The sequence below is a fragment of the Oncorhynchus nerka genome, linkage group LG13 (assembly GCF_034236695.1).
Source record: "Oncorhynchus nerka isolate Pitt River linkage group LG13, Oner_Uvic_2.0, whole genome shotgun sequence".
Lineage (NCBI taxonomy): Eukaryota > Metazoa > Chordata > Actinopteri > Salmoniformes > Salmonidae > Oncorhynchus > Oncorhynchus nerka.
This window is the reverse complement of record NC_088408.1, coordinates 60,333,640-60,347,284: the sequence shown is the minus strand read 5'-3', so window position 1 is coordinate 60,347,284 and position 13,645 is coordinate 60,333,640. Positions and strand designations below refer to the sequence as shown.

General features: G+C 43.8%; 1 protein-coding gene across 1 annotated transcript; it reads left to right on the top strand.

Annotated features, from left to right (window-relative positions):
* Positions 1–208: 208 nt before the first annotated feature.
* lztr1 (leucine zipper like post translational regulator 1) lies at positions 209–12,867 on the top strand. Its single transcript, XM_029677501.2, has 20 exons — positions 209–828; positions 973–1,035; positions 1,138–1,194; positions 3,072–3,151; positions 3,242–3,350; positions 3,467–3,550; positions 3,646–3,703; positions 5,484–5,623; positions 5,785–5,986; positions 6,978–7,022; positions 7,791–7,901; positions 8,099–8,191; positions 8,534–8,629; positions 9,040–9,238; positions 9,559–9,728; positions 9,851–10,134; positions 10,427–10,576; positions 10,762–10,867; positions 10,979–11,059; positions 11,608–12,867. Exons 1-20 carry the CDS (start codon positions 539–541, stop codon positions 11,722–11,724), a joined length of 2,535 nt encoding a protein of 844 aa, XP_029533361.1. The 5' UTR covers positions 209–538; the 3' UTR covers positions 11,725–12,867.
* The last annotated feature ends 778 nt before the right edge of the window (positions 12,868–13,645 follow it).

Here is a 13,645-nt window from a genome sequence, read left to right as displayed (position 1 = left end):
ACACGATGACGTGCGGATAAATCGAAGAGAAAAGTGAGCAACTCACTTTCTTACTGTGATTGGCTAAATATTCCCCATTGAGAGCCAATGGATGAGACTCTTTGTTGTTCATGGGAAATGATGTTCTAATACATTTCAAGATATATTGAGAACTATAAGAAACTCTATTGTATAAACTACAACTTCCAGCAACAATTTCAGGGGCGTGGGCGATTTGTGACACTTTTTGTTTTGCTGCAAGAAAAACATTACGATTGTTGTAGCTAGTAAATGCCACTTTTTGGTAACATAGATATTAATGGTATATACATTGTTGGAGTATTCTTTTTTTTTTTTTAGATAGAGGGGAACATATTAAAGATTTATCATCCCGATGTATTTATTTGTAACGAGCTGGCTATTCAGTGGCCGTTAACTAGCTAGCTTAGCTAGCTAGCCGGTTCGGGTAACGTTAGCTAAGTCACATCGCCTATTCTTGGTTGCCCTTTCGCCAGTAAAAAGGACGATTTTAAGATGAAAGGAAAGCTTAGCTAACTGAATGACAAACAGTGTATCTGCAAATTCATCTAGTAACTGTATCAGCATAATCCCAGGGTGGGTGGCTTTTGACCTAGAGGGCACAGTCTTGCTATGGACAGCTAAGAAGAGATTGGTTGGATGTGATGGTCATGTAACCATGTCTTGTAAATCCACCAAAGTTGCACCAAGTGTTGATTTCGACCATAGCTGCTCGGACAGTGTGGAATATTTGACACTTAATTTCGGCCCATTCGAGACTGTCCATCGCTGGAGAAGGCTCCCACCGTGTGATGAGTTTGTCGGTGCCAGGTGAGTTGACAACTAATGTCATTATACATTTCTTTGTAGCTAGTGCTGCGGTGCTGACGACAATGTTGTTAGGCTATTCCTTGTGATTGCTTGGTGTGACCATTGTGACAGTTGCACATGTAAAACATCTTTTCAATTCTGCAGACGCAGCAAGCACACCGTTGTGGCATACAGGGATGCCATATATGTATTCGGGGGAGATAATGGGTAAGACATGTTTGAGTCACATATTCATGTGGTTGCATTGCAATGTTGAGGTCGTGTGGAAATCCTCAGTGATCTAACTAAGCCCCTATTGACTTCTGACAGGAAAAACATGCTGAATGACTTGTTGCGCTTCGATGTGAAGGACTGCTCATGGTGCCGGTAAGAATCACCTTCACAAATTCCTTTAAATATACCGAGCCTTCTGAAAGTATTCACACCCCTCCACATTTTGTTGTGCTAAATTGAAAATGGTTTGAATTGAGATTTTTTTTGTCAATGGCCTGCACACAATGTATGCGCGCACGACTGTATGTCGTTTTGGATTAAAAGCGTTTGCTAAATGCTACTTTATTATTATTTTATATATATAATGTCAAAGTGGTTTTATGTTTTTAGATTTGTTTTCTCAAATTAATTAAAAATGAAAAGCTTAAATGTCTTGAGTCAATAAGTATTCAACCCCTTCATTATGGCAAGCCTAAATCAATTCGGGAGATAACATTTGCTTAACAAGTCACATAGGGGGATGGTGCCAACAGAGAGGGCTGCCTTTCTTCCAGCTCTTAGGAAACTTTGCAGTATTCTTTTTTTCTCTGTTTTATTTCTCACATTATTAGCCCAGAGAATGTTTTGTGTTACTACATACAGCCAGGGCATTTTTACAAGCATTTCGCTACACCTGCAATAACATCTGCTAAGCACAGGTATGTGGCCAATAGAATTTGATTTGATAAGTTGCATGGACTCACTCTTGTGCAATAATAGTGTTTAACATAATTTTTGAATGACTATCTCATCTCTGTACCTTACACATACAATTATTTTTAAGGTCCCTCGGTCGAGCTGTGAATTTCAAACACAGATTCAACCACAATGAGCTTTTCAAATGCCTCGCAAAGTGCACCTATAGAAATGAGCATGGTGAAGTTATTAATTACACTTCGGATGGTGCATCAATACACCCAGTCACTACAAATAAACATGCAACCTTTTTAACTCAAGGGAAGGAAACTGCTCAGGGATTTCACCATGAGGCCAATGGTGACTTTAAAACAGTTCCAGAGTTTAATGGCTATGACAGGAGAAAACTGAGGATTGATCAACAACCATGTAGCTACTCCAAAATACTAACCTAATTGACAGAGTGAAAAGAAGGAAGTCTGTACAGAATACAAATATTTCAAAACATGCGTTCTGTTTGGAACAAGGCACTAAGGTAATACTGCAAAGAATGTAGCAAAGCAATTCACTTTTTGTCCTGAATACAAAGTGTTATGTTTGGGGCAAATCCTGAGTGGCTGAGTAACAGTTTTGACTTAAATCTAGTTGAAAATCTATGGCAAGATGTGAAAATGATTGTATAGCAATGATCAACAACTAATTGGACAGAGCTTGAAGAATTTTGAAAAGAATAATGGGCAAATGTTGCACAATCCAGGTGTACTCAACAGGATTCAACCTGTCTCTAATTATTCTCTCTTGTTTTGGTCTCTCCACAGTAGATATGCTGCCATTCTATCAGTTAAACCACCTCAAGTGGTAGTTTAGAATTAATCTTCAATCTAAGTTTATATTTTTCCAAAAATTCTTTGAGCAACAGGCTTAAATTTAATCTAGGTTTGAAATGAAAACTAAACTTAGATTAGAGGAATGATTTAATTTAAAACTAGGTTTAAAATTTGGTGCAACAAGATTAATAGATTAACCTTGATTTAACCCAGTTTAAGTGTTAATCCATGTTGGTGCAACTTGCCCAGAAAGACTTGCTTAGAGACTTGCCCAGAAAGACTCACAGCTGTAATCACTGCCAATGGTGCTGCTACAAAGTATTGACTCAGGGATGTGAATACTTAGGTAAATTACATTTCTGTATTTCATTTTCACAACATTTGCAAACATTTCTAAAAACATGTTTTGACTTTGTCGTTGTAGGGTATTGTGTGTAGATGGGTGAGGGGGGGGGGGGGGTGTTCTATAACTGTTCTATAAGATCCATCATACTTGAACTGAAGGCTGATAAACTGAATGTGTTCCAGAGCCTTCACCACCGGCACGCCACCAGCACCCAGGTATCACCATTCTGCCGTGGTGTATGGCAGCAGCATGTTTGTGTTTGGTGAGTTGTTCTTCAATGCCTGCTAGTTTATGTTCATCTAACTTCACGTGTGGTCCGTAATAGCTTTAATCTTGTATTTGAACTTTTCAGGGGGCTACACTGGCGATATCTACTCAAACTCCAATCTTAAAAACAAAAATGACCTTTTTGAGTACAAGTTTGCAACAGGACAGTGGACGGAGTGGAAAGTGGAGGGCAGGTAATTTGTGATATAGGGAAGTACAATATATACATGTGCTTACCAAAAGATATCACCTCTTAGTCTGCCATATTGCTTCAAGCAGTGGTATAATCATGTCTTTGTTTATATTTCAGTTTGCCTGTGGCCAGGTCAGCACATGGTGCCACAGTGTACAGTGATAAGCTATGGATATTTGCTGGCTACGATGGAAATGCCAGGTAGGTTTGTTTGACAATTGTGTCATATTTATTGACAATGTCCTGATGTTTACCTAAAAAAATATAACTGATTTGATGGTTTGCCCTACCTGCAGGTTAAATGACATGTGGACCATCAGTCTTCAGGACCGAGAGCATGCCTGTTGGGAGGAGGTCATTATGCAGAACCTTCTCTTAACGAAGGGACATACACAGGAGAATCTTCAAGCACACTCAAGTTTATAGACATGCAACCAACCACACATAATGCATATACATACAGTGCCTTTGGAAAGTATTCAGACCCCTTGACTTTTTCCACATTTTGTTACGTTTACAGCCTTACTCTAAAATTTATTAAAACATTTTTTCCCTCAATCTACACACATAATGACAAAGCAAAAACAGGTTTTTAGACATTTTTGATTGTTTATTTTTTATTTATAAATGATAACATTTATATTATAAATGATCACATTTATATTAGTATTCAGACCCTTTATCAGTACTTTGTTGAATCACCTTTGGCAGCGATTACAGCATACTCTTCTTGGGTATGACGCTTGGCACACCTGTATTTGGGGGAGTTTCTCCCATTCTACTCTGCAGATCCTCAAGCTTTGTCAGGCTGGATGGGGAGTGTTGCTGCACAGCTATTTTCAGGTCTCCAGAGATGTTAGATCTGGTTCATTTCCAGACTCTGGCTGGGTCACTCAAGGACATCCAGAGACTTGTCCTGAAACTACTCCTGCGTTGTCTTGGCTGTGTGCTTAGGGTCGTTGTCCTGTTGGAAGGTGAACCGTCGCCCCAGTCTGAGGTCCTGAGCACTCTGGAGCAGATTTTCATCAAGGATCTCTCTGTACTTTGCTCTGTTCATCTCTCCCTCAAGCCTGACCAGTGTCCCAATCCCTTCCCCTGAAAAACATCCCAATAGCATGATGCTGCCACCACCATGCTTCACCGTAGAGATGGTGCCAGGTTTCCTCCAGACGTGATGCTTGGCATTCAGACCAGAGAGTTCAATCTGGGTTTCATCAGACCATATAATCTTGTTTCTCATGGTCTGAGAGTCTTTAGGTGCCTTTTGACAAACTCCAAGTGGGCTGTCATGTGCCTCTTTACTGAGGAGAGGCTTCCGTTTGGCAACTCTACCATAATGGCGTGATTTTGTGAAGTGTTGCAGAGATGGTTGTCCTTCTGGAAGGTTCTCACATCTCTATAGAGGAACTCTGGAGCTCTGTCAGAGTGACCTTCGGGTTCTTGGTCACCTCACTGACCAAGGCCCGTTTCCCCCGATTCCTCTGTTTGGCCGGGTGGCCAGCTCCAGGAAGAGTCTTGGTGGTTCTATAATCCTTCTATTTAAGAATGATGGTGGCCATTGTGTTCTTGGGGATCTTCAATGCTGCAGAAAATGTTTGGTACCCTTCCCCAGATCTGTGCCTCGACACAATCCTGTCTCTGAGCTCTACGGACACTTTCTTCGACCTCATGGCTTGGTTTTTGCTCTGTCATGCACTGTCAACTGTGGGACCTTTAAATAGACAGGTATGTGCCTTTCCAAATCATGTCCAATTTAATTTACCACAGGTGGACTGCAATCATGTTGTAGAAACATCAAGGATGATCAATGGAAACAGGATGCACCTGAGCTCAATGTCAAGTCTCATAGCAAAGGGTCTGAATACTTATGTAAATGAGGTATTTCTGTTTTTTATTTTTAATACATTTGCAAAAATTTCTAACAACTTGTTTTCGCTTTGTCTTTATGGGATATTGTGTGTGTGAGGATTTAAAAATATATATATAATCCATTTTAGAATAAGGCTGTAACGTTACAAAATGTGTGAAAAGTCAAGGGGTCTGATTATGTTCCGAAGGCACTGTACATGGCAACAACAACAAAATGCATAGGAAAGCAAATGCTGATGTCATTTCTGTTTTTGTGGTGTCTCAGATTGAACAGAGCGGTGAGATCCCTCCCTCCTGCTGCAACTTCCCTGTAGCCGTGTGCAGGGACAAGATGTTTGTGTTCTCCGGCCAGAGTGGAGCCAAGATCACCAACAACCTCTTCCAGTTTGAGTTCAAGGGCCACATGTGAGTAAGCCAGATCAGACTGAACGTTAATAAAGCCATTCTGAACGAGTAGACACAAAAGAGAGGCATTTAATGACACTACGAAGGGAGTGCTTGTGCTGCTGATGTCTGAGGGTCAGATGACCGAGATTCTGTCTTGTCGATCCTCCCGTCACGCCCAGGTGGACGCGCATCCCGACTGAACACCTGCTGCGGGGCTCCCCCCCGCCCCCCCAGAGGCGCTATGGCCACACCATGGTGGCCTTCGACCGTCACCTGTACGTGTTTGGAGGCGCGGCCGACAACACGCTGCCCAACGAGCTGCACTCCTACGACGTGGACTCCCAGACCTGGGAGGTGATCCAGCCCAGCCTGGACAGCGAGGTATGTGCTCAGCAGGTGTCCAACTGGTCACCGAGTAGGGCCCCTAGTTATTAGTACTGATTAGTCTTAAACCCATTCCCAAATCCACTCCTAGCCTCTACCCCTGTGCAGTTGTAGAGAATGTGATTGGTGTAAGCAATTTGTGATTAGTTCCACTTTGCCCTCTGATAGGTGGAATTTTCTCCATATTGCTTCAACCTATCAAATAATCTCAGATGCCCAGAAGTGCCTAGGGTGGAAGGGCTTTTGGGTTGTAAATGTATTCTCTATACCCGAAAAGAAGTGAAAACGTGCCATGTTTTGCATTGTCATTTTTTGGGGCGTAGCCCTCATTTGATGTCAGAGGTACCCATGTGTCTGTGTTGATCGGGCTGCCAATACTACAGAACATTAGAGAGATGAGTTGCGTAGCAAGCATGAAAAAAGACGGTGACTTTAATAAGCTCCCACAGTGATTTATTGAGACACCTAACATACAACTTTGTGTGCGTCCCAATAAATCACGGTGGGAGTGTATCAGAGTTGCAGACATAGCTTCAGATTCTTTTTTTCTTATTTTCATCCAGCACCTTAAAGGAAAATTCCACCCCAACACCATCTTTTGGTATTTGTTTCATTAATTAATTGTTGATATTAGTGAACAAAATGTTTTGTACATCAGCAATCAAGTTTTCAAGATGTATATAACTATCAAAATACAGAAATACAGCCTGTATGATGCAAAACACAGCATCATATTGTGCAAAATGCATCATACTGGCTATATTTCTCTATATTAATAGTTATATATCTTGAAAACTTGATTGCTGACATACAAAACATTTTGGTACTATATCAACAATGCACAAATAAAACAAATACCAAAAGATAGTTTTTGGGTGGAGTTTTCCCACTAAGATATGTACATATTTTTGCATGCGATCCATTACATTTGTGCCATTTGATTTACACGTATATGTTTTGAAGTCCCACTGCTCTCTACCTTTTCCAGGATCCCCTTGGAAACGAGATGACCTCATCTCAAGGGTCAATCCTGGTAAAAAAAAAATATATCTTTAATCAAATAGAAAAATGTCTCTCTCTGTTTGCTCTCTCTCTCGTCTGGTAAGCTGCCCCCGCCGTAGCTTTCCTTCTCCATACAGTTACAGCTCAAAACAAACACAAAAAAACAACCGCTGTTTGATTTAAGCCAATCAGGGTGGTTCTTCTCCTCCTCGCACATACCCTCCCTTCTGAGTACTACAGAAACAAACAATCTCCAGAGGAAATAGAAAATAAGCTACAGAATGCAGCTTTAAGAACATCATTGTGTATTTAGTCAGAATGGAATAGCTCAACAAGCCACTGGTTAGGCATGCGCATAATTGGGGAGCAAAATAATAAGATATGGCCAAAGACCCCATAGACTAATTGATTGTCCACCTTGGATCTTTGTTTGCCTATAGACCTGTGTCTATGCGGTACGAGCCACTAACTGCTGGGTCATATTCATTAGGGCACATAGTCACAAAAATGCTTTAAAACGTTGTGCACAGGAGAAAAAAAAAATTCAGGTCAGGTAGTCCCTCCTTGTTTCATTTAGTTGTCTTCTGTTTGTTGCCTAATGCACACGACCTAGGGGATTTCTAAAACATGAGGAAAAAGCCATTGCATCTCTTGCCTCTTGTATCACGAACTGACCTCATCCGCTTTCCTCTCTTTCTAGTCATTTTGAAGGGATCTTCTGCTAAACCAGTGGGGGTCTCGTTTGTCCATGTTGCCCTAATCACTCCCTCTTTCTCTCCCATCCTCTCTCTCCCTCTAGATGCCCAGTGGAAGACTTTTCCACGCGGCCGCTGTGATCCAGGATGCCATGTACATCTTTGGGGGAACGGTGGACAATAATGTGCGCAGTGGGGAGATGTACAGATTCCAGGTGGGTGTCTGTGGGAGTTGAAAAGCATTTTTAAGGTCAAAACACACAATCAGCTACCCTACGTGTCACTGTGTTGCTCTGCATGGTGGGAACAATCGACGTATTGATTGAAGAAAATGAAATGGGTTAAATAGGACCATTTAGTCGCTCACTACCCATATTAACCCTTATGAACTTTTGTTATTCTTTTCCATCAGTTTTCTTGCTACCCAAAGTGCACACTCCACGAGGACTATGGCAAGCTGTTTGAGAACCGTCAGTTTTGCGATGTGGAGTTCATCCTGGGAGAGGTGGGTCCTCACAGCGAATCTACGTGCTGCTGGGAGGCTGAGCTGAGATTTAAAAAAAAAAATAGGCACCAAATACATTTTATTTATTTTTTAAACGGACTGGAACAGGGACTTAAGGGTCTTATAAGAAACGCTCATTTTCGTCTTCCTTTGCTAAACGTTTTAAAACGTTTCCTGTTGCATGCCCTAATGAGCATGACCCTGCCTCGTAGAGGACAAAAGTGGATCAGCTGCCTTTTAATAATTAAGGGATTGTCCAGCTTTTTGCTTCCCTTCCTATTTTTTCCTCTTTATTTTGACCTCCGCTCTCTTTCTCACTCCCTTTTCTTTCTCCGACTGCAGAGGGAGGAGAGAGTCCTTGGTCATATTGCCATCGTGACTGCAAGATGCCAGTGGCTGAGAAAGAAGATCCTGCAGGCCCGGGATAGACAGAGACAGGTAAGTGGAGAGAGCTTGGGTCCTCTTCTCACCTTCGTCACGCTTTAGTCGTCAGTCTCCCATGTATAAATGACATGGTGGAGCAGAGACACACTTACAGAACTGTCAACATTATTCAGTATAATATGGTCCGTGCAGGAATCGAACCCACATTGCTGGTTTTGCCAGCACCATGCCCTTAACCCACTGACCCAATGGAACGACCATTTCCTAATTATTTGAATGGAACCCACATGGGGCTGATTTCCGTGACTCAGATTGAGCCTAGCTCTGGACTAAAAAGCCCTTTCAATGGAGAACCTCCATTGAAAGGACTTTTTGTTGTTGTCCAGGACTAGGGTTAATAATATGTCTGGGAAACTGTCCCATGAAGTAGTGACTGTTAGTAAGTGTCCTATATCTGTGTGCAGAGGATTAAACAACAGGAGAACAGTGAGGAGGGGGGTGAGGAGGGGGCGGGTGCCGGAGGTCCCAGGGATATCCCAGGGGGCACCAGGGCTTCGGGGAACCAGCCCATGCTGGAGGTGCACATCAGAGAGGCCGAGGCCCAGCCCTTCGAGGTGTTGATGCAGTTCCTGTACACAGACAAGATCCAGTACCCGCGCAGAGGTCAGAGTTCACCCACCGCTTCCTCATACCTATTCATAACCAAATCAACCCTTAGCTCCCAGCCCCCAGGGCACCCCTATCAGAAGGCAAGGTGGATAAATTACCATATTGCTTGAACCCAGCCACTCCTCTCAGGTCAACAGGAGTGCACAGGGGGTAAGAGCTAGGGGTTCGATTTGGGATTAGGGAAATATTTACCCCCACACATACTGCATATGAAACCTCTTCAAAAGAGTGCATACATTGTACTTGTCTTTCTTGGATAGTGGCGATTTTTTACTTTTGACTAAAATGTCAATGTTTTCCTGGACTCCATTCAGGTCACGTCCAGGACGTTCTGCTAATCATGGATGTCTACAAGCTGGCGCTGAGCTTCAAGCTGTCGCGGCTGGAGCAGCTGTGTGTGCAGTACATCGAGGCGTCGGTGGACCTTCAGAACGTTCTGAGTGTGTGCGAACAAGCCAACAAGCTGCAGCTGGATCAGCTCAAGGTAGGACGACCCAAAAGAGGGTTTTTGCTAATTCCAGGTTGTAAAATCAAGCATTAGCAACAAAACAAAAAAAAATCTGTCAATCTATCGCCCACACAACCTGTTCTTCTGTCCCACCATAGGAGCACTGTCTTAACTTTGTGGTGAAGGAGACTCACTTTAACCAGGTGATCATGACCAAGGAGTTTGAGCACCTGTCCACCCCTCTGATCGTGGAGATAGTCCGGCGGAAGCAGCAGCCTCCCCCCAGGGTGTACTCGGATCAGCCCGTGGACATCGGCACCTCCCTGGTGCAGGACATGAAGGCCTACTTGGAGGGCGGCGGCCTGGACTTCTGTGACATCGTCCTGCTATTGGACGGACACCCGCGGCCCGCCCATAAAGCTATACTAGCTGCCCGCTCCAGGTACTGTCACTGTACAGGGCTCAGTGGGGAGAAACATCTTGACATGGATGTCCTAACTGATCCCCCCCCCCCCCCCCCCCCCCATTGCAAAACTTTGTTGCGGTAACGCCTCGTGCCCTACTAAACACGACCCAGGTCTATTTGAATCCCACACGTGAACTACCACAACCTCTTGATCAGAAGTTGTGATTGATCACTCGTGTTGAGTTACTTTCCCTGACTGCTTGTGTGTCCGTTCTGTATGTGTGCAGGCTTGTATATGGGGTTGATGTGTCTCTCTTTCTCTGGGCAGCTACTTTGAGGCGATGTTCCGTTCCTTCATGCCCGAGGACGGCCAGGTGAACATCTCCATCGGGGAGATGGTACCCAGCAAGCAGGCCTTTGAGTCCATGCTCCGCTATATCTACTACGGCGACGTTAACATGCCTCCCGAAGACTCTCTGTATCCTCCCCACTCGGCCCCATACGTGGCTAGCATCTTCCACATTCATTTGTTATTGTGTCCAATACTATGGGGGAGCCATTTTGTATAATGCTACATGCATATTGGGTCATTAGAAGTGGCAGCACTATCACTTGGCAATACTGATCTTTGCGTGCAATGACGGCCTTGACTCTTGATAACAGCTACCTGTTCGCAGCGCCATATTACTATGGTTTCTCCAACAACAGGCTACAGGCCTACTGCAAGCAGAACCTGGAGATGAATGTGACGGTGGAGAACGTCCTCCAGGTATACTGCACCCACCGTTAATCCCCGCTCACGTGTTCTAATCTAGCCTGTAGCTGTATCCTGTTAGTGTGTGCAGCATTCATCCCTTCAGTTCCGTGTCCTTCTTTTCAGATCCTGGAGGCGGCGGACAAGACCCAGGCCTGGGACATGAAGAAGCACTGCCTGCACATCATCGTCCACCAGTTCATCAAGGTGGGTGGGCTACTGGTGTCCGGAGCCCTGGGGGGGTGTTGCCTCCCTCTCCACAGCTAAACTAAGCCCCTGAGGGGAAACTCTGTGGGGAGCCCTCCCCCCGTTGCCCAAATGGATTACCCCAGTCTTCCTCTACACAGTGGTTAGAGAAGAGACAGTTTACATCCAAGCACCTTATCCTTTGCGCTTGTCGGCTCTCCTTACAGTGCCATTCGGGAATATCTTTTTGTCTTAACTAACCAAGCAAAATGCTACGTACCTCTTTTTCTACGCCAGGGGCTCAAACTTGCCACCCTCGAGCCAGATGCGGCCCGCAGTTGTCTTGGTAATGTCTTACTTGTCAGGGTTTTCCTCTAGCCGATTTCATGCGGCCTGCAGTTGTCTTGGTAATGTCTTACTTGTCAGGGTTTTCAGTTTTGCACTTTGATCCGCTATTTATTTTCACTCCCTCTTTTGGCTTTGCTCAACAACTTTGCTCTTCCTGAGTCTTTGTTTGATCGTGACAGTTTTTTATTTATTTGTTGCTTCTCCCCCTCCCCCTTCTGAAGGTGTCCAAGCTCCCCAACCTGAGGTCCCTCAGCCAGCTGCTGCTGCTGGACATCATCGAGTCTCTTGCCTCACACATATCAGACAAGCAGTGTGCAGAGATGGGCTCCGACATCTAGGACCAGGCTGCTCACTTCTCCCTACCGCCTACCGAAGCCCTCCGTGTCTGCTCCCTCCCTCTTTAGTCATTCCCTTACACCAGTGGAGGCTGGCGGAAGGAGAAGTGGGGAGGATGGACTCCCCTGCCCTTCCCATTTCTCCTTCCACTAGCAGCCACTGCCTTATACGTTACTGTGGGCCTTACATAGCATTTCTTCATCCTAAATGTCAATTTGTATCTATGCTGGGTTACCTTGTATCAGCTCTCTTATTGGAAAATGATCACCTGAATGTGTACATCTGGGCCAGGCTTGAGAATGCTGACCTTCACGATTGCGCTAGCATGAAGTAACCTTCCGTTCATCCTTGTTCAGTTAGCCTGATTTCAGTTAGCATGGTTTATAAGTACCCTTTTTCATCTACTTAGTTCCTCATTATATTCATCTTCTAATTTCAGAAATGGTGTAAAAAAAAAGAAAGAAAGTTGAATTCTCCTGCATAGTAAGAGTACATACCACAGGAGGTTGGTGGCACCTTAATTGGGGAGAACGAGCTCGTGGTAATGACTGGAGCGGTATCTAATTCATCAAACATGGATTCCACGTCTTTGATTCAATTCCATTCGTTACGTTTCAGCCATTTATTATGAGCCGTCCTCCCCTTTGCAGCCTCCACTGGTACATACTGTATGTATGTATGTATCTATCATAGAATAATTATTTATGGTGCACTATTACAAAATACATTTGACGAAGTATTTAAGACATAGTTGCAGTACGTGGTCATTATTCCGAGGGGATTCGGTTTCCCTTAGCAACTAATTCAGTGTGTTCATTGAATGGCTAAGTATTTCCAACATCTGCTTCTCGGTCAAGATGGTTTCAGATTAGCTATGGCATGTCTAGTACTTGAGTGGTGTTTATCTAAGCTTGGGAGAACCATGTTTAGTTTAACATTGACATTGGAATTGAATGGATATTTAACATCGGCAAACACAGGACCTATATTTCTAAGTGTCTGAACCAGCTGCGGCTGTACAGTTTGCAGAAATAAGCCCACTCAAATACTCTGTTTTAGTTATGACGACATGCTGCTAAGTCAAATGTTTGTTCACGTTGGTTGCGTGTACTCAAAGCTTTAATAAATGACCTATATGAAGTTCATCAACTAGTCTATGTATACTTAGCATACACCCCATCTTGTCACCCATAACAGGTTAGCTTTGTTTCAATTGATGTTTTGCTGTGAGGGAGATTATCAGCAAATTTTGTGAAGGCTCCCAAAAACCCAATAAGCAACGATCTAAAAGAGAACACTTTTTGAAGAAAAACATTTATACAGTTGAACTACTAGGTCTCTCTTTCTCCTGCCGTGTACTGTGTCTACCCGTCCCTGACCCGAAACATAATAGTAGACTGACTTGATTCTAGCACAATGTATCTCTTGCTCACCAGATGCCAGTAGTGTGCAACCAACATTGCCTTTAGCCCAAAGGGAGATACAGAACCCAAGTGCCCAAAACCCTGTTTTAGCATGGGCAGAGCCATTGAGGACGCATCATTTTCAAGTAGTCAACTGGATGGGTCTTCTTATGGGTTAAGGTTCACATCATTCTATCCAGGTCATTAGCCAATTAATTAGACTCGTGAGCAAACGTTCCATAACTGCAGGTGGCAGTAAATTGCCAACCCAGGCTTTATACCTGTTCAAACAACACACTCCAGGTGGCAGTAAATTGCCAACCCAGGCTTTATACCTTTTTCAAACAACACACTCCAGGTGGCAGTAAATTGCCAACCCAGGCTTTATACCTTTTTCAAACAACACACTCCAGGTGGCAGTAAATTGCCAACCCAGGCTTTATACCTGTTCAAACAACACACTCCAGGTGGCAGTATGCACCATTCCAGTTTGTTTACCAACTCATAGAGGTAGTAGAAG